The sequence below is a fragment of the Trachypithecus francoisi genome, unplaced genomic scaffold (assembly GCF_009764315.1).
Source record: "Trachypithecus francoisi isolate TF-2019V2 unplaced genomic scaffold, Tfra_2.0 Lachesis_group2, whole genome shotgun sequence".
Classification (NCBI taxonomy): Eukaryota; Metazoa; Chordata; class Mammalia; order Primates; family Cercopithecidae; genus Trachypithecus; species Trachypithecus francoisi.
Window position 1 is genome coordinate 66,621,645 of NW_022681465.1, and position 27,717 is coordinate 66,649,361.

At 38.0% G+C, this 27,717-nt stretch overlaps 1 protein-coding gene across 3 annotated transcripts in view; it reads right to left on the minus strand.

Moving 5' to 3' along the window:
* Positions 1 to 27,717, minus strand: part of ZFR (zinc finger RNA binding protein) — a 91,320-nt gene that overhangs the window by 50,297 nt on the left and 13,306 nt on the right. For 2 of the 3 annotated variants that reach the window (XM_033179290.1, XM_033179289.1), the window contains 4 exons: positions 15,129 to 15,411; positions 12,974 to 13,118; positions 10,602 to 10,820; positions 2,376 to 2,623 (listed from right to left, as the gene is read on the minus strand). In XM_033179290.1, coding sequence (XP_033035181.1) covers positions 2,376 to 2,623; positions 10,602 to 10,820; positions 12,974 to 13,118; positions 15,129 to 15,411 — 895 coding nt within the window. Of the gene's footprint in view, positions 1 to 2,375; positions 2,624 to 10,601; positions 10,821 to 12,973; positions 13,119 to 15,128; positions 15,412 to 16,905; positions 16,930 to 27,717 lie in introns of all 3 variants that reach the window. The other variant, XM_033179287.1, reaches the window with a different exon arrangement.

Here is a 27,717-nt window from a genome sequence, read left to right on the forward strand (position 1 = left end):
TCATCATTCCATAAAGAAATTATATTTAGTTACAGGGTTAAGATGAGGCGGGGGAGATGTGCCTGTATCATTAGAAGAAAGGAAAAGTTACTGTATGGTAACAAGATTCTTTACAAACAGCTATGTTCATAAAACTGACTTTTCTAATTCAGAATACGTTTTGACATAGAATCTGTATTAGAATCCATGACCCCTAAAAGAAAGCTTATTTAAAATACATAAGGGCCAATATTGTACACACTTGCAAGCAAAAATAGTATTATAGTAATATTAGCCAATAAAATAGTGAAATTATATATTAAAAATCATTGTGAATGCAGATGATTGAGGAAGGCAGTTAATTAAAACGAGAGGAAATTAGTAAGAACAACTGGACAGTTCGTGAGTAGGACCAAATGGTTCCTCTCTCATACTTTTATTTATTTATTTATTTATTTTTTGAGCTGTGTCTCATTCTGTTACACAGGCTTGAGTGCAGTGGCACAATGTTGGGTCACTGCAATCTCTGCCTCCCAGGCTCATGTGATCCTCTCACCTTAGACTCCCGAGTAGCTGGGACCACAGGTGCCTGCCACCATGCCTAGCTCATTTTTCATATTTTTGGTAAAGACGGGATTTTGCCATGTTGCCCAGGCTCGTCCCAAACTCTCTTTTTAAAAACTGCCTCTTAAAAGACAGTTGTAAACTGACAAATAATTAGCATAAAATTATATGTTCATCATACAATTTCAGAGCTAGATGGGACTTTCCTTTCATTATCTGCAGTGGCCTGAAATAGCTCCACCAAGCAGTCTAAGCCTCAATTATTTAGGCAAGTCCTTGTTACAGAAAAGCGAGGAAAAAAAAGCCCAAAGAAGAACAGGTCTCTAAATTGCCCAAGGTTATATCCTTAGTGGCAGAGCCAGGACTGCAATCTTGGCCCCTAAAAGCTGAATCAACTTACTCTTTTCCTTCTTACGTATACATCTAGAACTCTAATTCAATCTCAATGATATTTTTCGCTGAGGTTCATTAACCACCCCCTTAAGGCACTGACGACTTGCAGAAATACCTGTGGCCTGTTCTTTTTGTACTCATCCAGCACAGCAAAAACAGCCAGCCTCATATATACTCATTCCACCTGCTGCTGTTAACCTATCACCCAAGTGTCACGTTGTATACTTTCATGTAAGCCAGGTAATCAATAAATTTCTTATGTCCAATCTGGCACTCATGACACTAACCCCTCTGAACAGTCAACACAGAGTAGGAAATGCTCCTTAAATACTAAGACCGCCCACCACTCTTGTTCCGTTTCATGTTACAGGTCCCTGCAAACATTTCCCACCTGTGCCACATCTGCCTCCCATCACCTCCTGCCAACCATGCAATTCACAACAAAACTATTTCCTGCCATACTCAAAACAGGGGAAAAGAGGGTTTTATATATCTAGCCACATATATTAAAATGTTCTGTAATTTGGTATAGCTCAGGGAATGTTAGTAACTGAAAATACTCCCCAAAATTCAGAAGTAGGGAAAATTAATCCAGTAAAGTTAAAAACATGTGACATAGGTAGGGCAAATGAGAGATGGCTATAACTTGGGAGAAACTAGTAGAGAGTCAAAATTAGTTGTTTCCAAATAACATGCCTTTTATCTGCCAAGCTGTGTACCAAATTTTAATATAAAAATAACACTCTTAAGCATAATAATAAGGCTGGGAGTTGAACCCATTAATCTTAATAAATAGAATCATGTCATAATCATCCATTTTAACGTTTAGCAACCAGAAACAATATAATACCGAAAAAGGAATAAGGGTTTTACATTTACATGCCTCATTAGTTGGTATTTTTTAAAAACACACTTCCTTACACCTTCCTTGTTCCTGAAGTTCCTACTCTCCTTATGAAAGAGACTACAGAAAAAAGTAATATCCCATAAAGTATGTATCAAAGTCAGCCTCATTAGAAATGCAATACTGAAAATTACAGATTATCAGTAACCCATTATATTAAGTTGAAGAATTTTGAATAAAAGCTCTGGCAAGTAAGTTATAGATGCTAAAAATGAAATGAAATAAAAATTCAACCTTACCCAAGTCACAATTAATCTGACTACAAAACTTTTAAACTAAATTTAAATTTTAAAGAGCAAAGTCTCCTTCCGGAAAAAAAGCTCAATTTGCCTATTTAATCATTTACATTCACAATCATCTTTACATTTTTTTTCCCCTGAAAATTCTCATGCCACAATACAAGTAACTTTTAAAAGATGCATTGGCTAAAAGCTAACAGGGAAAAATGTAAACCTCTTTGTAGGCTCAGGAGTTAAAATACCAACTACACTTAATAACCACTGAAGACTCAAGGTAAAACATACAACATAAGTACCTGTGGTCCAGCACAGCTGATCTTACAAACATCACAATAGTGAATCTGTGGTGGTTTGGGAGGCTGTTTTGGTTTCAGTTGTTTATTTTGGAATGGTGCTTTTTTAGTAAAGGTGGTCCCTGTCCAGGCAGCTGTTGCAGCAGCAGCAGCAGCTGCTGCTGCTGCCTGCTTCTGTTGCTGCTGCTGCTGTTGATAGTAGGAGGATGCAGCTGAATACACTGCTGCTTCATAACCTGAATAAGATGTACCTTACAAATGAAATCAAACAAAAATTATGTTACATACTTACAGGAGGACAAGTTAAATGTACAAATTTAAATTAATCCTGCCAATACAGATAGATTTACATGTGCATATTAACAAACGTATATCTCACAGAACCAGAAAAAAGCTTATTTTCCTTCTAAGAAAGTCATCAACTAGTATTTACTCAACACATGCCAGGTGTTATAGAGGTATAAAGACAGTGTCAAATTTGGTCCCTGCCTTGAAGAAGCTTATAGATTTAACTGGAGAGATGTGATAGTGTGTTTGACAAACTTGTCTGTTTACAGAATCTGGTAGTATGTCCCTGAATAAAATCCTGTGAACAAAATTTAGGAAGTGTTGGATTTGAGGAAGAATCTGAAGTAGGATACTAGATAGGAAAAACAAAAACTCATCAAAGTAAGATTCAACATGCTTGGTAGCTAAGAGGACAAAAGAGACAAAAGAAGAGGAAAACATACAAATATGACACTAAAATCTGGAGCCCCAGCGATCAACTGATGGGTTGTGCAGCTGCTAGAACCAAGAAGCTGTCAGACGCTAGTCTGGGGAGGCAAGGTAAATAAAGTTTAGCAGAAGTTTGTGATGTGGAACTGAAGTTCAGATGAAAATATAGAACTGTTAAAAGATTTAGGAATTAGGGACCAACACATTGGTTCTCATCTTCCAAAAGATGAAAAAGCACTGTGTTTTCTGGTTAAATGTATGAATTCTACCCATCTCCATTGTTCAGAGACTCCACTGAATAAGCACATTATGCAAGCTATTTATGTAATACATACATGTTGTTTATGTTCAGTGATTTACAGATTTTTAAATCTGTGAATGTTTTAAATTTGAAAGCTGTGGATTTTACATTATAAGCCTATCTGAAAACTGGTAAACTGACCATTTCTAAACTAAGATCTCTGGAAATTTGGTAGACTGCCTATTCATCATATTTCAGTTAAGTTTCCTTATTCCTTTAAGTGGTAATGGATGGGCAAAGAGTGATACAAAGCTTGAGAGAGATCCCTAGTTGACAGAATAGCACAGAAGAACTGCTTACAGAGAACTAAACTTTTTGGTCTCTCAAATGCAGACTGCAATACTGAAAGACTTAGGACTCCCCAACTCCAATATGTCTATACACATAGGGAAGGAAAAATAAATTGGAATGGTAAGAGCTAAAATGCATGGAAAACCAGAATTGCAGTATATAAAGTTTTAAGATAGAAAGTGTGATAATAGACAAGAAAACATCTGAAATGAAAATAAAAACAGGTAGCTATATATCAGCAATAAAGCATATACATGATCAGATAAAACTCAGAAAACAATTGACATAATTGCTTAAAAGAAAATTTCTATAAACCAATAAACTCTACTGGGCAGTCCTACAAATGTCCTCTGTTATGAATGTGATAAAAGAACATAAGCTCACAGCCAAATGTTTTCAAGCTTACAGGCAAAAACATGTATAGTTTAAATTTTACTATAGAGAAATACCATAAAATTGTTCAATTACAAATAATAAAGATGTTTTTAGATTTATTACCAAGTAGGATCATGATTTTTACATAAAATCTTTATAACAGACATTTTCCAAATGACTTCAGTTCTTCTATATAGAAACTATACAAATGCCACAGAAATGTTAACTTTATGGATTATGTATTAAGAAAACATGAAGCAGAATAAGGACAATAGAGGCCAAAAGTGCTGAAAGAATAGGTCTTCTGGTTTTTTTTTTTTTTTTTTTTTAATCAAGAGTTCACAATACAGGAAGCAGTGTGCCAGACACAATGTAGTTTTTAGAACAGATCTATAAGGCAAGTATCACTATCCTTAAATATGAGAAAAGTCGGGTTTAGAAATTGGAGGATCCTTTAAACACTGAGCTAACTTAACCATAAAAATCACCAAGTTAAGCTTAATATTCATAAAATAATCTCTACTTGCACATAAGTAGTTTAAAACTAATAAAAGTAAAGTTTAATTTTAACTTACTACTTAGTTATAAAAATAAATCAAAGCATGGACTGAAAGGTGGGCTAAAGATTCTGGAACTCTGTTAAAGGGCATCTTAAATTCTCCTATAACTACTGGCAAACAAATGTACGTTTCCTGTAAAAAGCATTGTAGGAAAACAAATATAAGGCTGTGTCTGGCCTGGGCAACATGGCAAAACCCCATCTCCACAAAAACATACAAAAATTAGCCAGGCGTGGTTGTGCGTCTGTAGTCTCAGCTACTCAGGTGGCTGAGGTAGGAGGTTGAGGCTGTGGTAAACCATGATAGTGCCACTGCACTCCAGCCTAGGTGAGAGAATGAGACCCTGTCTCAAAGAGAAAAAAAAAAGAAATCTGTGTCTATAAATTAAGTAAAAGCACAATTTTTGAAAACTAAAGTAGTATCATTTAAAAAGTACTTTTACTAGGCCAGGCTTGTGGATCACTTGAGCCCAGGAGTTCAAGACCAGTCTAGGCAGTGTGGTGAAACCCCATCTCAACTAAAAATACAAAAAATTAGCCTGGTGTGGTGGCGTGCACTGAGGCGGGACGGATCATTTGAGTGCAGGAGGTGGAGGTTGCAGTGAGCTGGGATTGTGCCACTCTACTCCAAGCCTGGGTGACAGAGCACGACACTGTCTCCAAAAAAAAAAAAAAAAGTACTTTCATTAAAAATGTTTATCAAGGCCAGGCGTGGTGGCTCACACCTGTAATCCCAACACTTTGAGAGGCTGAGGTGGGCAGACTGTTTGAGCTCAGGAGTTCAAGACCAGCCTGCACAATATGGCGAAACTCCATCTCTACAAAAAATACAAAAATAAAAAACTAACCAGGCATGGTGGCTCACATCTGCAGTCCCAGCTATCTGGGAGGCTGAGGTGGGAGGATCGCTTGAGGTGGAGGTTGCAGTGAGCTGGATGGTGTCACTGCACTCTAGCCTGGGTGATGGAATGAGACCTAGTCTCAAAAAAAAAAAAAAAAAAAAAAAAAAAAAAATTAGGTAGTAAGCTATGATATTAGAATAGCTGGCATATAGCTTTTAAATGTATAATACCAGAAACAAATAAACAAACAAAACATTTCAGCAGTAAATTCATCACACTACAAGTCATCATTTAGTAGGGAGCAATATTCTAGAACTCATTAAGATAAAGAGAATAGCTAACCAAAATTGTAGCTGCCAAAAATTGCAGATATAGAATTCAGAAGCCTTAACAATGGTTTCTCTGATTTGGCAACTCTGGACTGTGTATCACATAGTCTTTAAAAAGCAGATACTCTTTTAACAGTTTCACAACTAGAAATTTATCCTAGGGAAACAAGTGGGCAAATGTACAAATCTTTACATGTAAGGATGTTCTGCCTAGTGCTGTTTCCAGTTTCTGTCTCATATACAACTAAATGTCCTCAAATACGCACTTTAAAATATATTACATCCATACAATAAAATATTTTGTGACCATCAGAATCGTTTCTAAATACCCCTGGCATTTACAAGAAGTCATGGCTCCTTTGTGACATGGCTGACTGTGACTTTAGGGCAGGGAAAGCTCAAAGTGTATCTGTAACAACCCTCAGTGGCAAAAAGAAAAGATGTGCTCAAAGAAGAATGAGAATATGTCAAAAAGACTCAGGAGCTGGTTGAGCGGATCCCACTGGGCAATTTTAAAACTGTGTGAGCCTCAAAGACAGCAATGAGAGTAACAGATTATAATATAGTCGCTCTCTGTATCCATCGGTTCAGCGACCATGGATTCAATCAACCATGAACTGAAAATATTCGGAGGCAGGTACGGTGGCTCATCCCTGTAATCCCAGCACTATGAGAGGCCGAGGTAGGTGTATCACCTGAAGTCAGGAGTTTGAGACCAGTCTGGCCACCACGGTAAAACCCTGTCTCTACTAAAAATACAAAAACGAGCCAGGTATGGTGGTACATGCCTGTAATCCCAGCTACTTGGGAGGCTGAAGTATAAGAATCGCTTGAACCTGGGAGGCAGAGGTTGCAGTTAGTTGAGATTGTGCCACCGCATCCCAGCCTGGGCAACAGAGTGAGACACTATCTCAAAAAAAAAAAAAAAAAAATTAGGGGTGGGAGGAATATAAAATTAATATAATACAAAAACTCACCACAGCTTAACAACCATTTACATAGCACTTACATGGTATTAGGTATTGCAAGTAATCTAGAGATAATTTGACATATTTAAGAGGCTGTATGTTAGAGGTAAATATTATGTCATTTTATATATGGGACTTGAGGATCCACAAATTTTGGTATTAATCGGGGCTCTGGAACCAATCTCCCATGGATATAAGGGACGACTGTACACTGAATAAAAATGAGCAAGTTCACAGCAACAACAAAAAAAGAAGTGGAACGAGGGGACTCTAGAGAAGAATGCCTAAGAATCAATGTGAGAGGGTTTTGCAACTACCACTGTAGAAACTCATTCAGTTTTCAAAGGATCTACCACCACAGGGTGAAAGACAGCTGAGCAACAGGCCCACAGATTACTTGTTCATTACAAAGGAAAAAGGTATCTTTGTAACGGAGAGATCTGATAGGCACAGCTTTAACCAGTAAAGCCAGCATCAATAAGGAATAAATGAACATTACTTATTACATGCTTCTGATGTGATGAAATGGAAGGCTGGTCAAGTAATTTTCTTGTCTAAAATGTTACCTGAATCTAAACATAAATCATCAGATAAATCCAGATATGGGATATTCTACAAGACAACTGGCCTGAACACTTCAAAAATGTCACTACCATGAGAGACAAGATAAAAATAATGAACTGTTCTACATTAAAGCAAACTAACAAAGAATGGCAACCAAATACAATCCATGATCCTTGACTGGATTCTAAATTTCAAAACAAAGCACAAGCACAAACATACATACATCAAATACATACAAAGCCCAGCCATAAAATACATTTCTGGACAACTGGATAAATTTATGTATTAGACAGTATAGTATCCATGTTCAATTCCTTTTCATAATGTTGCCATTGTGGCTACATAAAAAGAATGTCCTTATTCTTGAGAAATACCTTCTGAAGAGTTCAGGGCAAAGTACCATGTCATCTACAATTTATAAAGCATATTGCTTATAAAACATATTGCTGAGCCATTTGAAAATAGCCTTTAAGAGAAAGAAGAGATAAAGGAAATTTGAAAAATTATTAATTGGTGAACCTAGGTGAATGGCACAAAAAGTAGTTCTTGGAACTTTTTTTTCCCACTTTTCTGCAGAATTAAAATTTTCTGGGGCGGGCATGGTGGCTCATGACTGTACTGTAATCCCAGCACTCTGCGAGGCCAAGAAGGGTGGATCACTTGAGGTTAGGAGTTCCAGACCAGCCTGGCCAACATGGTGAAACCCTGTCTCTAGTAAAAATACAAAAATTAGCCAGGCATGGTGGCGCACGCCTATAGTCCCAGCTACTTGGGAGGCTGAGGCAGGAGAATCACTTAAATCCGAAAGGCAGAGGTTGCAGTGAGCCGAGCTCGCGCCACTGCACTCCAGCCTAGGCGACAGAGTGAGACTCTACCTCAAAAAAATAATAATAAAATAAAATTAAAAAATAAAAATAAAAACCTGATATAAAAAGTTGGGGAAAAACATTAATCAAAGGTATATATCTATACTTAGTGACATGAAAGGCAATCACAGTAACAATAAAGCAGTTTACAGAATAGCACATATAAGACAAATGCATTTTTGGCCGGGCGCGGTGGCTCAAGCCTGTAATCCCAGCACTTTGGGAGGCCGAGATGGGCGGATCACGAGGTCAGGAGATCGAGACCATCCTAACACGGTGAAACCCCGTCTCTACTAAAAAATACAAAAAAAAAAAAAACTAGCCGGGCGAGGTGGCGGGCGCCTGTAGTCCCAGCTACTCGGGAGGCTGAGGCAGGAGAATGGCGTAAACCCGGGAGGCGGAGCTTGCAGTGAGCTGAGATCCGGCCACTGCACTCCAGCCTGGGTGACAGAGTGAGACTCTGTCTCAAAAAAAAAAAAAAAAAAAAAAGACAAATGCATTTTTATAAACCGTATTTATACATGTATATTCCATGGAAGTAGACAGAGACATGCACTAAAACGTTAATGACAATTAGTGTCTAGAAGTAGAAATCTAGTGGTTTAACATTTTTTCTCTTTCTAAAAAAAAGTTTCTAATTTTTAAATAATAATATACTACTTATGTAAATAAAAATTATCTTCGTACTGTATAAGCAACTAGAGAGAGAAAAGAGAAAGGAAAGGAAGCACATGTAAGAGAGAAACAATGAATAGGAAAGGCTACTCTGGAACTTCCTATTTTGTTGAAGATAACGCGGACATTTAAAAAAAAAAGTGTCCAATCAGATTTCATTGTAGTAATATAATCCTAGTTACAATTATAATTAGTCAACCAAAAAGGGAGAGACAGACAAGTTGTATCTGAGAAATCTTTTTTTTTTTGAGACAGAGTCTTGCTCTGTTGCCTAGGCTGGAGTGCAGTGGCGCAGCCTTGGCTCACTGTAAGCTCTGCCTCCTGGGTTCACGCCATTCTCCTGCCTCAGCCTCCCAAGTAGCTGGGATTACAGGCGCTCGCCACCACGTCCGGCTAATTTTTTCTATTTTTTTTTTTTAGTAGAGATGGGGTTTCACTGTGTTAGCCAGGATGGTCTCAATCTCCTGACCTTGTGATCCACCCGTCCCAGCCTCCCAAAGTGCTGGGATTACAGGCGTGAGCCACCATGCCCGGCTGAGAAATCTGAAATGACAGATCTAGGAATAATAAATTCAGTATTTTCTTGAGATCTTAACAAAAGATTTCTCTCCTAAATAAGGAATCTCCTGTACTATGCCTTTAACAGATTATAAAATGTCTTTCTACCATCATTCATACTGGTGAATGATGAGCAGGTCCTCATCATTCACCACTCCAGCCAGAGTTCTCAGACAATATTGTCTCCTCATTCAATTCATTTTCACGTGGTTGTCCGGTTAACTTACAAACCTGCTCATACCGCTCCATTTCTTAATATAGCCTCTGCAGCTCCCTTTCTGCCCACAAGATAAAGACACACACCATAACAGAGCACACATGGCTTTACATAGTGACACTTCTAGCCTCATCTACTGACATTTACCCCATGAATATCCTGTATTCCAGCCACAATGAACTGCAGTTCCCAAACACTCCATGCATGCCTAATTCATCATTGTATCCCTAGCACCCTAGAGTAAGAGATAAAAAATCTCTGAGAAATAAAAAAGTGTTATTCACAGCATATCTTCTGGGAGGAATACAAAAGCTGAGTATCTACAAAAAAGGCAATGTGTGATCTTAATCACTGTGATAATGCAAACTTCCTCAGCTAGAAATTGGCAACAGCAGTGGACACAATAAGGTTTTAGCCATTGTACCTCTCTGGGAGAAATATATAATTATTGAAGAAAAATAAAGCTACTCTGTTCTTCCAAGAGAGGTGTGTTACATAACCACCATCTTATGGATGATTAGAAAGGGCTACCCAACATTTCCATGATGAATTATTTCTGATAATAAAGAAATAGCTCTTCGAGGGCCAAAATAAACAGAAATAATTTGTCTGTGGTATTCTCTGGGTATTAACCTTGAGTTTTCAATTTCATTTGGAAAAGCAGGAAACAATCCTGTAGAAAACTGGGTGTTACTCTTCCTTTAATTGCAATGCTAAGCCCAAGACTCATACTCATAATGAGCTTTAAACTCCCCAAGAACATTTTATATTATTCTAAGATCTTCTCTTACCATCACCCCCCAAAAAAGCATACAATTTACAGTACAGTCATATTATGTACCTACATTTATCAATTAATTTAATTTCTATTATTGGGAATAAGGTAATTTCATAGACAATCAAGAGAGTTTCTACTAGGTCTCTTCCTAATTTGTTTACTCATTTAAACACAGTTTATCAGTCTTACCAGAATAAGTAACTGCTGTGGTACTGTAAGTAGCACTCTGAGTATAGGATGGCACCACAGTAGCCGCAGCTGCTACTGGCTGTACGGTGGAGGATACAGGATAGATAGAGAAAGTAGTGGTAGCTGGACTTGGTGTGGCTGGTTTTATGGCTGTCACTTGTCGAGTTTGCTGGGCTTGAGTATACTGAGTTGCACCTTGGCTATAACCTGCTTTAGGGGCTGAAGTGGGAAAGAGACATCAGACAATTAGAAGAGTAAGCCACTATAGTTACTGTACTAGTATCCTTAAAAGCTGGAAAGAATAGGTACAAACATCATTAACTATAAATTTTAGGCCAGCAATTTCTCCTTAGCAAAAGGTATAAAACTCTTATTACCAATACGAACAGAATATATAAATTAATATACTATCTTCTGCCAAATGCTTTCTATGTATTTCCAAAATGATTATTTTGGCAAAATGTACAACTAACTGAAACAGCAGTGTTACCAGTAAACAAGGTTTTCTGAAAAAAAAGGGGTGTGTGTGTGTGTGTGTGTGTGTGTGCGCGCACGCGCGCTAGACAGTCGACTTCAGTTAGGTTTAATACTGGAAACAGGATAGAATGAGTTACAACGTAATATTTCAATTCACAGTAAAAACTTCAATGTTTAATCATATGAAATTTGTTCATATTCCATTCACTGCATTTTAACTGATTTTTTCCATAGTGAACTACAATCTAACAAGGAACTACGTAATTTTTCAAATGTCAGTAACTTGAATGCAGCTATTCCTAAATGGCTGCCACTGATATCTGTTGAACTTCTTTGCTGCCTGACATACTCAAAACAATGTGTATTTTGAAAGAGTCTTAGAAGGCTTATCACTAAATAAATAATCACTTGTAAATGATCACTAAAGGACATAAATGTTATCTCTGAAAAAGGCCCAAAATCAACGGGCCAAGCTCATTTTATGTTCAGTTAAGTAAAGGTACCTTAGAACTTTTTTTTTTTTTGAGACAAGGTCCCACTCTGTTGCCCAGGCTGAACTATGATGGTGTGATCATGGCTCACTGCAACCTCAAACTCCTGGACTCAAGCGATCCTCCCACCTCAGCCTCCCAAATAGAACTTTTATCTCAAGCAGAACTTACCTGCTTATGAAATTTGATCCACGTAACACAAAAAGATAATACTTTATAGAGATGACACTAATATCCAAGAGCTAAATAACTTACAAAAGTCACAGTCAATACCAGAGTTAGACTAAATCAAGATCTTCTCTTAGATAATTCAGCACTCAAGCACAACCTAAGCTTGGTAATTCAACAGGAAGTTTACTACAGATCTTTATACACAGAAATCAATAGAGAAGAGACCACAAGGCCGGGCACGGTGGCTCAGGCCTGTAATCCCAGCTACTCAGGAGGCTGAGGCAGGAGAACTGCTTGAGCCCAGGAGGCCAAGGTTGTGGCGAGCCAAGATCGCACTATTGCACTCCAGCCTGGGCGACAAGAGTAAAACTCCACCTCAAAAGAAAAAGAGACCTCAGGAATAGTCAGATAGTCACTATAATTCAAAACATGTTAAAACCACTTTTAAGGGACTCATAAAATTTTAGAACTAGAAGGGGTCCTACTGAAATTTGGGTCAACTACCTCATTTACAGATAAGATAACAGAGATATGAGAAGTAAAAAAAATCACCTGCCCACATTAGCAGTAAAGCCAGTACTGGAAGCCAATTCTACTCTCTTCCAATCCAAGGCTCCACCCAGACCCTCACAGCCTTGAAAAAAAAAATTAAAGGAATTGCCCACTTTTCAAAAGCTTTGTTTTAAAAATTATCAAATCTCTCTCTCTCAAAAAAATCCATCTTTTAAAGTCTATAAATACACAGGTTTCTTTGCAAACAAAACGCTTCCTAGATTTGAACCATTCTAGATATTGTATTTAACATGATTGGTGGCTGATAACAGAACCAACTGTCATTAGAGATCAGAGGAAGATTAATTAAAAATATGGGCCCATTAAAGAGTCTCCACTGGTTACAAAGGCTGTTTGTTGGCAATATCATATATTCTGGGCATTTCTGGCAAAGATAAAAATGTGTTCAAAAGTTATCATCACAGCTTCTTTTGTACACCTTATTTCAGCAGGAACGGAATTGTGGGCTGAAAGTCCAGAAATGGAGTACATTTCCAGGAGAGAAAGGCATGATTATGAATTGTGACTCTAAGGCATTTAGTAGGACATGTCTAGAACCTGCCTCCTAAGATGATGTGATACGAATTTAGATGTACTCAAAAGCTTATCTTCATTAAAAAATAGAGTAAGTCATATACTTCAATAGTTTACAAAGAAACTATGTAGGTTAAGAAAACCCACCTGTCTGATAGTAAGTTTCAGCAACAGAAGGCTGAGGTTGGGCAGCGGCAGCTACAGCAGCAGCAGTTGCTGTTGGTTGTTGGTAGTATTGCTTACTATCATAAGCTACAGCAGGAGCTGTGGACCTTACATATGAGTATGAATCCTAAAGAAAAGGAATGAAAGAAAATCTTGCTATGAGACTAGAGGAAGGAAAAAATATACTTACTGTATAAAAGTGCAATAAAGGAAAACAAAACACTAAATACGTAGTCTCATGACGGACCTAAACATAAAATAATCAAATTAAATACACAGAAGATTCAGTTTGTACTTCATTAAAATAGTATCAAGGCCGGGCGCGGTGGGTCATGCCTGTAATCCCAGCACTTTGGGAGGCCGAAGCAGTCGGATCACGAGGTCAGCAGATCAAGACCATCCAGGCTAACACGGTGAAACTCTGTCTCTACTAAAAATACAAAAAATTAGCAGGGCATGGTGGCGGGTGCCTGTAGACCCAGCTGCTTGGGAGGCTGAGGTAGGAGAAAGGTAGGAACCCGGGAGATGGAGCTTGCAGTGAGCTGAGATCACGCCACTGCACTCCAGCCTAGGCAACAGAGCAAGATTCTGTCTCAAAAAAAAGAGAAGAAAAAAATAATAATATCAAAAGCATTTCAAGCAGCACGTTGAACTTTTACAATCAGAACAATCACCAAAACATTTCAAAATAATACTTAAGAAAAAATTAATTTTATTAAAAAATGTATGGCAGTTTTGCCTTAAAGATGGATCCCACAATATTACAAAAGAACACTTGTGTTACTAAGCTTTGTAATTGCTCCAGCTTTCTTTTCAGTACTTCTTTTTCAAGAAAGATCAAGGTGAGCTGAGCGAATTCTGGCAGTTCATGAAGTAAAGAGGGGTAGAAAGGTATGTAGGTGAAATGGCTGAAGAAGCAGGAAGGGCCCAGAAAACACTGGGTTTCACAGACACTATTAAAAACAACAAAATTTATTATATTCTGTCTCTGGGCATAAACAATCACACCTCAAAAGGAATTTCATTTCATTAATAGCAAATACTAATATTTTTGATTCACATTTCAATTTTTTACTGCATAAATTCCCATGCTTTAGAAAGAATATAGCAAAACCAGGGAAAGTTCAGAAAGATCAAAGTTTAAAAAACAGATCCCGAAAGCAAACAAGCAAAAAAACAGATTAAAGCAAGTAGTAATCTAGTACTGTTTTCAAACATAATAAAGAGAATGTAGAATTCCTGTAAGACTGAATAAGAGGCAACTGGATGAATAAGAGCATGATCAATTTTTGTTATAATATGTATTAAAAAAGAACATCTTTACAGGATGTTTACATTTACAGGATAAATGTAAAGGGGACAGAATTTCCACCTTTGCTAAGTTTCAAGAAGAAAACATGTAATATGCTTGTCCTGTTCTCAAAATATTCTCAAAATAAGAGACATACCTGTGTTCCAGATGAATAATGCCCTAATATAAACAAGGGAAGTCTTTTCTATGTCTTCAGTTAAAACAGTAACAAACAAACAAACTTGGGGTAAACAATGAAATATTTAATTAGCAATTAATGTAAAAGTTTTTAACAGACAGCTATAAATAATAGAGTCAAATAGACAGAGGGGGTGGGAAGAAGGATTATTAATACAAAGCTCATTGCCAGGAATATTTTTTTTTTTTTCTTGAGACAGGGTCTCGCTCTGTCACCCAGGCTGGAATACAATGGCATGATCTTGGCTCACTGCATCTCTGCCTCCTGGATTCAAGTGATTCTCGTGCTGTGGTCTCCCGAGTAGCTGGGACTACAGGTGCGCACCACTGCACCTGGCTAATTTTTGTATTTTTAGTAGAGACGGGGCTGGACACGCTGGTCTTGAACTCTTGACCTCAGATGATCCGCCCACCTCAGTCTCCCGAAGTACTGGGATTACAGGTGTGAGCCACCGCGCCCGGTCAGCAAGGAATCTTAATGGTTGGTATGTCCCCAAACTACCAAGGAATACTCGTTTACTTTTCTCTATCAGTACATGCGTATTTTGGAAGCCCCAAGTTTGAGAAGCAATGGCTAGGGCATTACATTATACACTGAGGACAAAGAAATCTGCACGGTAAGTCTACCAAAACCAGTAGTTTTCTTACCTGGTAGTTTTGTGTAGTAGCTGGGGGTGGTGGTGGTGGTGCTTCTTGTTGTCTCTGAGTATAACCATAGTCAGTTGCTGTGTGTGCAGTGGGGTAGCCTCCATAAGCAGCAGCTGTTGCAGCAGCTGCAACAGCTACTGGAGCAGGCCTGGCAACTGCAACTGTGGCGGCTGCTGGTGCATAGGCGGCAGTAACTGTGTGAGCAGCTACTGGAGCCTGATGGACAGTGTAGCTAGCAACTGTAGTTGGATGAGAATAGGCTACACCCGAAGCTGGCTGCTGGCTACATTGTGGAGTACAAGAATAAATATAATACAATTTTAATATCCAGGAGTTAATCAACTTCAATTAAAAGCTATTTATCAACTGAAATAAAAAGCACATTTTTAAGTAATTTAATCTTGGACCACAAAAGGTCAAGCATTTGAACTCAATAAACTTCCTATTCAATATCATATTTATTAGTGTTCTGTAATTTTCATTCTTTAATCTCAATAACATTATGTAGTCACACGTTTCAGATCATAGATTGTATCACATTAACAGGAATTAAAAACTAGAATAAAAAACAGTAATAGGAAGAAAAGAAAAAACTGACCAAATTAGGAACTTCAGTGTTCGTTACATGTAAAGTTCTTTATTATGTTGTAGTTTTACAAATCTCTACAAAGAAATCAGAAGAAAAATATTCTATTCTAGCCCAATTACAGAAAGAAATTTAAGGTAGAAACTACTGACTAGCTGATTAAAAAAAAACTTCTGTTGCTTTAGGACAGTGATATTCAATTGGGGGAATTTTTCCCCCAGGGGACATACGGCCATATCTGCATATATTTTGGATGATCAAACTGCAGAGGAGGTGGTGATATATGAGCTACTGGCATCTAGTGGATAGAGGCCAGGGATACTGTTACACATCCTACAATGCACAGGACAGCCGTGCATAACAAAGAGTTATTTAAAGTATGTCAATAGTGTTGAGGGTTGAGAAGTCCTGTTCTAGGGTACAAAACCTACAATGGAGTATCTATTATTTTAGATACATGTTCCAGCTTACAGGGAGCATTTCATTATACAAAGTTACTTCTAAAAATATAATAGCATGCTTTGTAAAAGACATAAGTCAGATGCTTTGCAATTAAAACCATTTAAACCTCAAAGACAAAAACATTTTCCAAAACAACAATCAAATGAATTTCTAGCTAAAATTCTTAGAGCAATATGTTTATTTTAACTTTTAAATTGAAAGACTGTATCACTAAAACCAAAGGCCTACAGATGTTAACATATAAAAGTGTATTTCTTGTTCTAGGTTTTCTGAATAATACACTCAATTCCACTTGATAAAGCTATTACTAAGGCAGAAACACCTACTAGAAAAAGTACAGCCCCAACAGTTATTTAGCTGGTAGGTTTTAGCTGACCACATTTTAGTATGAGCCGACAACTGAGAATAGCTAAGAAAAAGAAAAAAAAAAAAGTTGAAGCTACACTAATTAACTCAGTCTCTGATTAATGGGCTACAGTGCAAGGTATTCTGCACTGGTGTGCACACTGCCATAGAAATACAGTATAGAATTAAAATTTGGGGCTATATTTTAACTGTATTACGGAAAACACTGATAAACTAGGATGTTTATATTAGATTAGAAGATTCCAAAGGGAATCAATGTGAAGGTCAGAAATATGGGTTTTAACTTCATATAAAAAGGGGAGGACACCTGGAGAAATTCAGTCTAGAAAAGGTGATAGATGCCTTCTAATAGAAGACACTTACTCCATGCTGCTCCAGAGAACAGAACTAGAACCAATAGTTGGAAGTTACAGGGTGGCAGATTTCAGTCCAATATGAAAAAGAAAACAAAAAACAAAAAACAAAAAAACTTAGAACAGAGTCCAAAGAAACTTGTATAATTTCTATTTGGATGAGGTTTCCATATTTTGATATAAAACTAACACTTTCTACATATATGTCAATATGACAGGAAAAGAAAAGTTTACATTAAAACAGTGAAAAACTTGTTTGGGAATAACATTTTCTAGGAACAACTCCGTATCTGTACAAAAATGACAGTAACATGTCATACTTTTTCAAATTCCTAGAACTGAAAAAAAAAAAAAATTTAAAATATAACAGGTCTGTGAAACGTGTATTTAACATTTACTAATAGGATAAGATTAAATACATCCAGACTATACCACTCAAGAGTAATTTCGGTTATATAAAAGACTTTCTATTCATCCCACTGCTCCTTATCTAGTATCTGTCCTCAAAACATGTCCTATTAGACAAAAAGCAGGTGGGAATAGGATGCGAATGTTGAGTCAACCAGGCAGGCAATTTCTTATACTGCCTCTGATCCTCACCCTAAATGTCCATAGACTCAAGAAGGAATGACTGTATGTTCTGGTTAATGCCTACTGCATTACAGTATTACTGCATTAATAATACCGGTGGAATTATTACTTTCAGCACTTTTCACTCTCCTATGTGTCTCAGTTTGAACAATAAATTATACAGTTACCAGTCCCAGGAACCATATGAAAAAGATGCCAGTGGATTTAGCAATTGCTATTTACACATCTCTGGCATTGTCTAACTCTGCTCTGTATAGCCAGGTCCCTACCCATCATCTGGACTGGAACCATATCTTCTACCAAAAGCATGAGAAAGGCTGAGCACGGTGGCTGACACCTGTAATCCCAGCACTTTGGGAGGCCAAGGCAGGAGGACTGCTTGAAGTCAAGAGTTTGAGACCAGCCTGGGCAATGTAGAAAGACCCCATCTCTACAGAAAATTTTTAAAAAATTAGCCACACATGGTAATGTGTGCCTGTAGTTCCAGCTAGTCAGAAGGCCGAGGTAGGAGGATCGCTTGAGCAGAGGAGGTTGAGGCTGCAGTAAACCATGATTATGCCACTGCACTCCAGCCTGGATGACAGAGTAAAAGTTGTCTCAAAAAAAAAAAAAAAAAAAAAAAAAAAAAAGAAAAAGAAGCCAAGAAACACTTCAAGCGTCAGACATAAATGGAAGAGTACTTTCCCTGAGGAGAAACAGGAAAACAAAGTATGTAAGCAATTATTACAGAGTACACACAACCTACATTCTTACTCAAGAAATGGCCAGCTCCTATTTACAAAAAAAAAAAAAAAAATGAGCCAGGGACACAGTACAAAAGATAAAACTTTCAAGACTTCCAGGCAATCTTATTGCTTAAAAAAATAACAGTCAAGTTGGCCACGAATACCTGTAATCCCAGCACTCTGGGAGGCCAAAAAGGCTGGATCTTGAGTTTGAGACCAGACTTGGCAACACAGTGAGACTCCATCTCTACAAAAAATACAAAAATCAGTCACGTGTGGTGGCATGCATCTGTAGTCCCAGGTATTTGGGTGGCTGAGGCAGGAGGATCACTTAAGCCCAGGAGGCAGAGGTTGCAGTGAGCTGAGATCACAACACTGCACTCCAGCCTGGACAACAGAGTGAGACCTCTGTCTCAAAAAATTTTTTTTAATTTAAAAAAAGTTTTTAAAAATCAACAGACAACACAAATCACCACATATCTGAAGAAAGCCTATTATAAACTGCAAAACAAGCAAGAATGACCATGTGGGAAATGAACACATGAAGACAACAGATAAGAATTTTCAAAAATTCAATTTGTATCTATAAAACAAGAACTTTATACTACCTAGAAGAGAAGTTGGGAAATTGACAAGATAAATACATGAAAAATATAAAAGGATAAGTCTAGGAGGCCCAATGTCCAGCCTGAAGGAATGATAGAAAAGAAAAAAACAGATCAAAAAAATTAAGAAATAAAATTTCCCACTCCTGAGGGGAACCATGTTTTCAAATTCAAAAAGCTCACAGACAGCAAAACAGAGTGAATAAACTAAACCTAGAGACATAGCATTTTACTTTTCAAGACAAAAATATCCTGTCTCCAGAGAGGGAAAAACTGGGCACCAGCAACTAAATGAAAATTAGACTTTTTACTGGTAACCCTAGAGCTAGAAGACAAGGTATTATCTTCAAAAATCAAGGGAAAATGATTACCAACGTAGAATTTTGTACCCAGCCAAACTATGGAGGCAGAATAAAGATTTTTTTAACCATTCAAGGATGGAAGGAGTTTACTTACTATAACATCTTTTCTTAGGAAGCTACCTGAAGATGTATTCCAGCTAAAACAAAAAGTAAACCAAGAAAACACGGGATCCTGCAAAAAGATGAAAGCCTAGGTCAGCAGCTGTGGCAGCAGGCCCAGAGAGCAGTGAGTATAGATTGGAATTAGAGGAACGACAGAAGCCTCTCAAAGATATCCAGAAAAACAGGGGACTGGGCACAGAGCCAGTAGACAGGCAGCCTAGACAAATTTTAATAAATGACAACATGATTAAGAAAAAAAAGGTAATGAATGAATTCAGGAAATGCAAACTGCTCAAGAAAGGCATGATCCCAATAAAAGCCTTTATAGTTGAGTAATCAGTATGGTATGAAAAAAAGGAAAAAATCCATTTGAACTTGAGCCTAGGAAGATTTTCTAATAAGCGGTATAGGATTGTAAAATGGAACACAGTAGAAATCATAATCATAGAATGGTACTAGGCTCCACAATAAATACTAGTGATATAAGTTTTTGCTGTAAAGTTTTAGAATCAATCTAAATTAGAGAAGATAAACTATGATTATAGAACATAATGTAAACATTATCACAAATAAGAGTATACATTAAGTTGGGGAGTGAAGTAGGGAAAGAGAAGTGAAGCACAAGAGTTTCAAGAATTCTTAAAAAGTACAGAGTACTGATATACTGTCTAGCTTTGATGGAACTAGAAATGGAGTATACTGTCTAAATTAACAGAAATAGTCTGAATTTGGGAAGAGGAGAAATGAGAAGAGAGCACATGCAATGTAGTCCTAAACTGTGATTGTAGGAAATAAAAATATATGCATAAAGTTGATAAATTTCAAAATAGCAAAAGAGGAATACTATTCAGTGATGTGGAGGTTAGTACCAAAAGAAATAAAACCAGAATGCTTTGAAGGTCAGAGTTTTTAACTTGTATACAACAGTGGTTTTCAATGTGATCCAGGGACTCCCCTAAGGGTTCCTGAGAGACTCTTTCAGGAGGTCCACACAAGGTTGTTCTCTTTTTAATTATACACTGGTGTGAAGCGACACTGCGCGACGCTGCCTTCGTATATTTTAATCCAAATAATTTACTGCAACAGTCTGAATGCAAAAGCAAATTTTTTAGAATCAATATTCTTAATTTAACACATTAAAAAGATTTGTAAAAATGTAAAACAACGCCTCTCATCTGTTTTTGAAACTAATTTTTCATAAACATATTTTTGTTTAATGTGTAATAGTTTTATTCTGTCTTTCTGAGTCAGAGTCTCACTCTGTTGCCCAGGCTAGAGTGCAGTGGCACAATCTCAGCTCACTGCAACCTTCGCCTCTCCTGTGTTCGAGCAGTGCTCCCTGCCTCAGCCACCTGAGTAACTGGGATTACAGGCAGCTGCCACCTTCTGGCTAATTTTTGTATTTTTAGTAGAGACAGGTTTCACCACGTTGGCCAGGCTGGTCTCAAATTCCTGACCTCAGGTGATCCACCCGCCTCGGCTTCCCAAAGTGCTGGGATTACAGGTGTGAGCCACTGCACCAAGCCTACTTCTAATATAGTAAATATCAATATAACCCAAATAAACAAAAACTCTGGGGTTCTGAATAATTAGAACTGCTATAGGAATCCTGAAACTCACAAGTTTGAGAATCTTCATTCCATGATGCAGACCATTAACTTGGAGTCTATAATGGTTATTCACCACTCATTTTCTCGGTCTCTATTTATTATCCCTTTACACAAAAAGTTTCTATCGTGCAACAGGAAAATGAAATTGCTTAATTGATTGATAAAAACTACTGATTACAGCAAAGTAAGGTTTATAATTAATAGAAACCTAGCAGAAAATTATTTAATCTAAACCCAAGATATCATGAAATCACTAGTAAGTGGCAGAGCAAAAGCCAGAACCTAAGCAGTGTGGCCCCAGTGTGTATGTGCTTTTATCCATCACATCCACTCTCCACAACACTTGTTTTCTTAAACAGTTTAAAATATGGTGACAAGTTCAACATATAAATCAATGTAGTACCCATTAATAAAATGAAGGACAAAACCCAAGTATCATCTCAATAGCATTTGACAAGAGTCAACATCCTTTCACAATTAAAAACAAACAAAAAAAACTTCAACCAACTAGGAATTGAAGGAAACAACCTCAATATAATAAAAACTATGAAAAGCCCATAGCTAACCTCACACTCAATGATGACACACTGAAAGCTTTTCCTCTAAGATCAGGAAGAAGACAAAGCTGCATGCTTTTACTGCTTCTATTCAACATAGTACTTAAGTTCCAGCCAAAGCAACAAGGCAGGAAAGATAAAAGGCATCCAATTAGGCCAGGTGCTGGTGGCTCACACCTGTAATCACAGCACTTTGGGAGGCCAAGGCAGGTGGATCACTTCAGTCCAGGAGTTCGAGACCAGCCTGGCCAACTCAATGAAACCCCGTCTCTAATAAAAATACAATAAATTAGCCACATATGCTGGCATGTGCCTGTAGCCCCAGCTACTTGGAAGGTTGAAGCAGGAGAATTGCTTAAAAACTGAGGGGGCGGAGGTTGCAGTGAGCTGAGATTGTGCCACTGCACTCCAGCTTGGACAACAAAGAAACACTCTTTCAAAAAAAAAAGGGGCATCCTAATTGAAAAGATCAAGCCATTTGTTCACAGATGACATCATTTTATACATGGACAACACTAAACACTCCACAAAAAACTGTTAGAACTAATAAACGAAATAAGCAAAGTTATAGGATACAAAAATCAGTTGCATTCCTATATGTTAACAATAAACAGACAATTAAGAAAACAATTCCACTTACAATAGCATCAAAAAGAATAAAAAACTTGGGCCAGGCACTGTGGCTGGCTCACGCCTGTAACCCTAGCACTTTCGGAGGCTACGGTGGGAGGACAATATAGTGAGACCTCATCTGTACAAAAAATACAAAAAAAAATTAGTAGGGCATGGTGACATGTGCGTGTAGTCCCAGCTACTTGGGTGGCTGAGATGGGAGGACTTGAGCCCAGGAGGTCAGGGCTGCAGGTGGCCATAATCATGCCAGTCTGGGCAACACAGCAAGACTCTGTCTCAAAAAAAACAAAAAAACAAAACAAAACAAAAAAACAAGGAAAAGAAAAACGAAAAAACAAAACAAAACAAAAAAATCCTATGAATAAACCTAGCCAAGGAGTTGAAAAATGTGTATATTAAAAACTACAAAACACTGCTGAAAGATTTAAAGACACAAATAAATGGAAAGACATCCCATGTTTATGGATTAGAAGGCAAACTACTGTTAAGATGTTAATACTATCCAAAGTGATCTAAAGATTCAATGCAATTCCTATAAAAATCCCAGTGATTTTTTTTTTGCCAGAAAAGAAATCTATCCTAAAATTCCTGTGGAATCTCAGGAATAGCCAAATTGGTCTCAGGAATAGACCAATGAAATACAACAGAAGACCCAGATATACAGCCTTGCATATACAGTCAAATAATTTTTGACAAGGATGCCAAGACCATTCAATGGGTTGTCTTCTCAACAAATGGTGTTAGGAAAACTGGATATCCACATGAAAAGGAAAAAAGCTGGAGCTTCACCTCACAAAATACACAAAAATTAACTCAAAATGGATGAAAGATCTAAATGTAACAGCTAAAACTATACAACTCTTAGTAGAAAACACAGGGGAAAAAGCTTCATGACATTAAATTTGGCAATGATTTATTGGATGTGACACCAAAAGCACAGGTAAAAAATTAAAAATAGACAAATGAGACATCAAAATTAAAAACCTCTGTGTGGCCAAGTGCAGTGGCTCATACCTATAATCCCAGCACTGTGGGAGGCCGAGGTGGGCAGATCACCTGAAGTCAGGAGTTCGAGACCAGTCTGGACAACATGGTGAAACCCTGTCCCCACTAAAAATACAAAAATTAGCCAGGCATGGTGGCACATGCCTGTAGTCCCAGCTACTCAGGGTGCTGAGGCAGGAGAATCGCTTGAACCCAGGAGGCAAAGGTTGCAGTGAGCCAAGATCACGCCACTGCACTCCAGCCTGGGCGACAGAGCGAGATTCTGTCTCAAAAAAAAAGAAATTAGCCTAGCATGTAGGTACATGCCTATAGTCCCAGCTACTCAAGAGGCTGAGACAGGAGGATCACTCGAGCCTAGGAGGAGTTCGAGACTTCAGTGAGCTGTGACTGTACCACTACACTTCAACCTGAGTGAAGAGGGAGACTCTGTCTCAAAACAAACAATTACAGTATGTTTAGCAGTTGGTTGACTTACATAATCCTACAAATATCTTTTATGAGGCAGTAACAAGAGAAGTCACAGAGCAGCACCAGTCTGCCTACCACACTCTAAGTAGTACAAAAGCAGAGATTCCCAGCAGATGTTGGTGTTAGTTCTCAGGGAGAATGCACAGTGCATAAGTGACCTGAGGGAGGCCCCGATTCTGTTGTCTGCAGCTGCAATATCCCTTATCCAAGGCTCCAATCTCTCAGCTTGTACAGCAAGCTACCATACATATATCACTTTCCGTCTCAGTAGAGACATGGAAGAATTGGGAAGCAACAGTTCAGAACTTTGGGGCTCCCAAACGAACCACCACAGTAAGTGAATTAGAAAAAAGTCTTCTTCCATCTTTTTTTTGTTAGACGAAGTCTTGCTCTGTCACCCAGGCTGGAGTCCAGTGGCATGATCTCAGCTCACTGCAAGCTCCACCTCCCGGGTTCACGCCATTCTCCTGCCTCAGCCTCCTGAGTAGCTGGGACCCCCCCCACCATGCCCAGCTAATTTTTTTTGTATTTTTAGTAGACATGGGGTTTCACCATGTTAGCCAGGACTGTCTCAATCTCCTGACCTCGTGATCCGCCCGCTTCGGCCTCCCAAAGTGCTGGGATTACAGGCTTGAGCCATTGCGCTCTTCTTCCGTCTTTAAGGGAGAAGTGTAAGGAAACTTTTTCCTAGCTCAGTCTTGGCTCTGGGTAAAGAACAGAAAAGACTTTCCTGACAGTTCTTAGGCACAAGACACGGTAAAACCCTGTCTCTACTAAAAAATACAAAAATTAGCCAGGCATGGGCAAAGAAGAGAAAAGACTTTCCTGACAGTTCTTAGGTACAAGACAGTCTTCCCCTAGGTTTGGGCTCTAGAATTTACATTATCTGACCAGGCAAATTCCCAACCAAGAAGTTAGTTTAATTCAGACTGACTATCTATTATCTGAAATGCATGGGACCAGACGTTTCCGATTTTGGAATATTTGCATTACACTTACCCACTGAGCAAGTCTAACCCGAAAATACTCAACCTGTGTAACTCTAGGCTAACAGTGCTTCCAGGTGGCACAAAATACATATTCTTCTGTAAATGCTGCAAATAATATCCCAACAAACAGGAAACCTCAATCAAAAAAATCCTAAGAGGCCGGGCGCAGTAGCTCATGCTTGTAACCCTGGCATTTTGGGAGGTCAAAGGGGGAGAATTGCTTGAGGCCAGGAGTTTGACATTAGGCTAGTCAATAAAGGAAGGCCCTGCCTTTAAAAAAAAAAATTTTTTTTTTTTGTCTTAATTAGCCAGGTATGGTGGGTCCTGAAGGCTGACGCAGGAGGACTGCTTGAGCCCAGGAGGTTGAGGCTGCTGTGAGCCACGACTGCACCACTGCAATCATGGGTGGTGTAGCCTGAGTGATGCTGACTGGGATGTAGCCTGGGTGATAGAATGAGACCCTATTTCAAAAAAAAGAAAAAAAATCACAATAAAACCCAAGGGAAATACACTACTATAAGCAAAAATTTACAGAATTTTAAAAAAAAATTTTAAGACCATAGGCATTAGAATTATTGGATACAAAATGTAAGCACACTTGAAGTATAAGAGATTGTCAAAACTCAGACTAAGGAACAAGATGGATGGGTCAAAAACAACCAAATGAACTTCTAAAACTAAATCAACTGACAAATTATAGTCAGGAACTCAGAAAGGTTATTGCATAACTAATTAGACATGGCTGGCAATAAACTGGTGAATGAGAAAATTATCTGTAAAAATTATCCAGAATGCACACAGAGAGAGGAAGAGATGAAAAATACTGAAGAGGTTAAAATACTTGCAAGATAAAATAAAGAGTGGTACATCTAACTGGAATCACAAATGGAGAGAAAGACTAGGAGAGAATATAGAAAAACAATGTCAGAGATTCCCTAAAATTAATGAAAGATAACGATGTTCAGATTCAGGAGGCCCAAGAAACCCTAGCAAACGAGAATTCACACTAAGATATATCTAAATGAAACCATAAACATGAAAGATAAAGACAAACTCTTATAAGCAGCCAGAGGGAAAAAACTGCCTACAGAGATTAAGTGATGACTACTCAAGGAGGGAGAATCAAAGATATTTTAAGATTAAGAAAAAAAATCTCAGGCTGGTTGTGGTGTCTCACACCTGTAATCCCAGCACTTTGGGAGGCTATTGCAGGCAGATCTCTTGAGTCCAGGAAGTCTGAGACCAGCCTGGGCATCACAGTGAAACTCTCTCTAAAAAATACAAAAATTAACCAGGCATGGTGGCTTGCCTATCATCCTAGCTACTCAGGGGGCTGAGGTGGGAGAATTGCTTGAGTCTAGGAGGTTGAAGTTGCAGTGAGCTGAAATTGCACCATTGTACTCCAGCCTGGGAAACACAGTGAGACTTGTCTCAAAAAAAGATAAAAAGAGAAAAACCTGTTTTTTAGACCCACGCTAATGGAAATTCTCAAAGATGTAATTAAGAATAAAAATGATTTCAGAATGAATGAATGTTGAGCAAAAAGAGTGGTAAATATAAAGGTAAACTTAAACAATCACTGACTATTTAAAACAAATAATTGTGTCCAACAGTAATTGGTCATGGGGTTAAAAAAACATCTGAGCTATCATATAACAAGAGCACAAAATCAGGAGGACTGATCAAGTTTAAAGCATTTTAAGTCTATTGGTTACAGGAATAAAACTAATGACTAACTTTAGACTAAGTGACATAGTCATGTTAAATTTCTAGAAGAACCACTACCAGGCAGAAACAGAATATTGTATTTCTGCAGTTATAAAGAATGAAGTGGGAAAAATCTGAAGAAAACATAGACAGCTTCTGTTATTCACATTAGATGTGCTTTTCGTACCTTAGAAAACATACTGTGTGTGTGTGCGTGTTTCAATTTTGGGTAAAACAGCAAAGTAACTGATAGATAAAACATTTCTTTCTCTTTCATGGCACACAAAACACAATCTGACCTTCCCTTCAGTCCAAGTTTAATGCTCAACAGTGTTGGACTTTTCTAGGTCAAACTGTGGCATTTTATGTACCTATGAAATTACTGACATTTATATGTCTTTAAATTTGGTGTACCATTGAAAAAAAAAAAAGACAAACTTCCTCACAGAATCACCCCAAAGACAAAGCAATTTTAATTATTCCTTTTTTTGTTTGTTTTTTAATGCAACAGGGTTTACTGTTACCCAGTAACTGCAGTGGCAAGATCATGGCTCACTGCAGACTGGACTCAGGTGATCTTCCCACCTCAACCTCCCGAGTAGCAGCTGGGACTACACATGTGTGCCACCATGCCCAGCTATTTTTTTTTTTTTTTTTTGACACAGGGTCTCACTTTGTCACTCGGGCTGGAGTGCAGTGGTATAAAAGTGGCTCACTGCAGCCTCAACCTCCCAGGTTCAAGCGATCCACCCACCTCAGCCTCCTGAGTAGCTGGGACCACAGGCACCTGCCATCAAACCCGGGTAATTTTTTGTAGAGATGGGGGTCTCGCTATGTTGAGCTGGGGATGTTGAGAGTGCAGTGAGCTGTGATTACGCCACTGCAAGTTTGTGCATCAAAGCTGAGCAGTTAGTTGTATTTAGAGAACATGGTTCATGTATCTTTCAGGGCAATACAGAATAAAAATTTGGGTTTACTATAATGTAGGTGACAGCTCACTAAATGTGAGATGATGGTTCATTGTGGTTTTGATTTGCATTTCTCTGATAATTAGTGATGTTGAGTGTCTTTTCATATGCCTTTTGGTCATCTGTATGTCATTTTTGGTAAAGTTTCTATTTAAGTCTTTTGCCAATTTTTAAATTGGGTTATTTGACTTTTGTTGAGTTTTAAGAGTTCTTTATATATTGCTGGTCTCAAACTCCTGAGCTCAAGTAATCCTCTCCCTTCAGTCTCCCAAAGTGTTGGGATTACAGGTGTGAGCCACAGCACCTGGCTATTCCTTATTCTTGATGTTGTAATGTCATGCTCCCATTATCTTTACAATGTTATTATAATTTTATTACCACAGAATTTTAGAAGAAATTTAAATTTAGGCTCCAGTTCTTCTTTTTATTTTTTATTTTTTCACTCTGTTGCCCAGGAAGGAGTGCAGTGGTGCAATCGCAGCTCATTGCACCCTCAACAT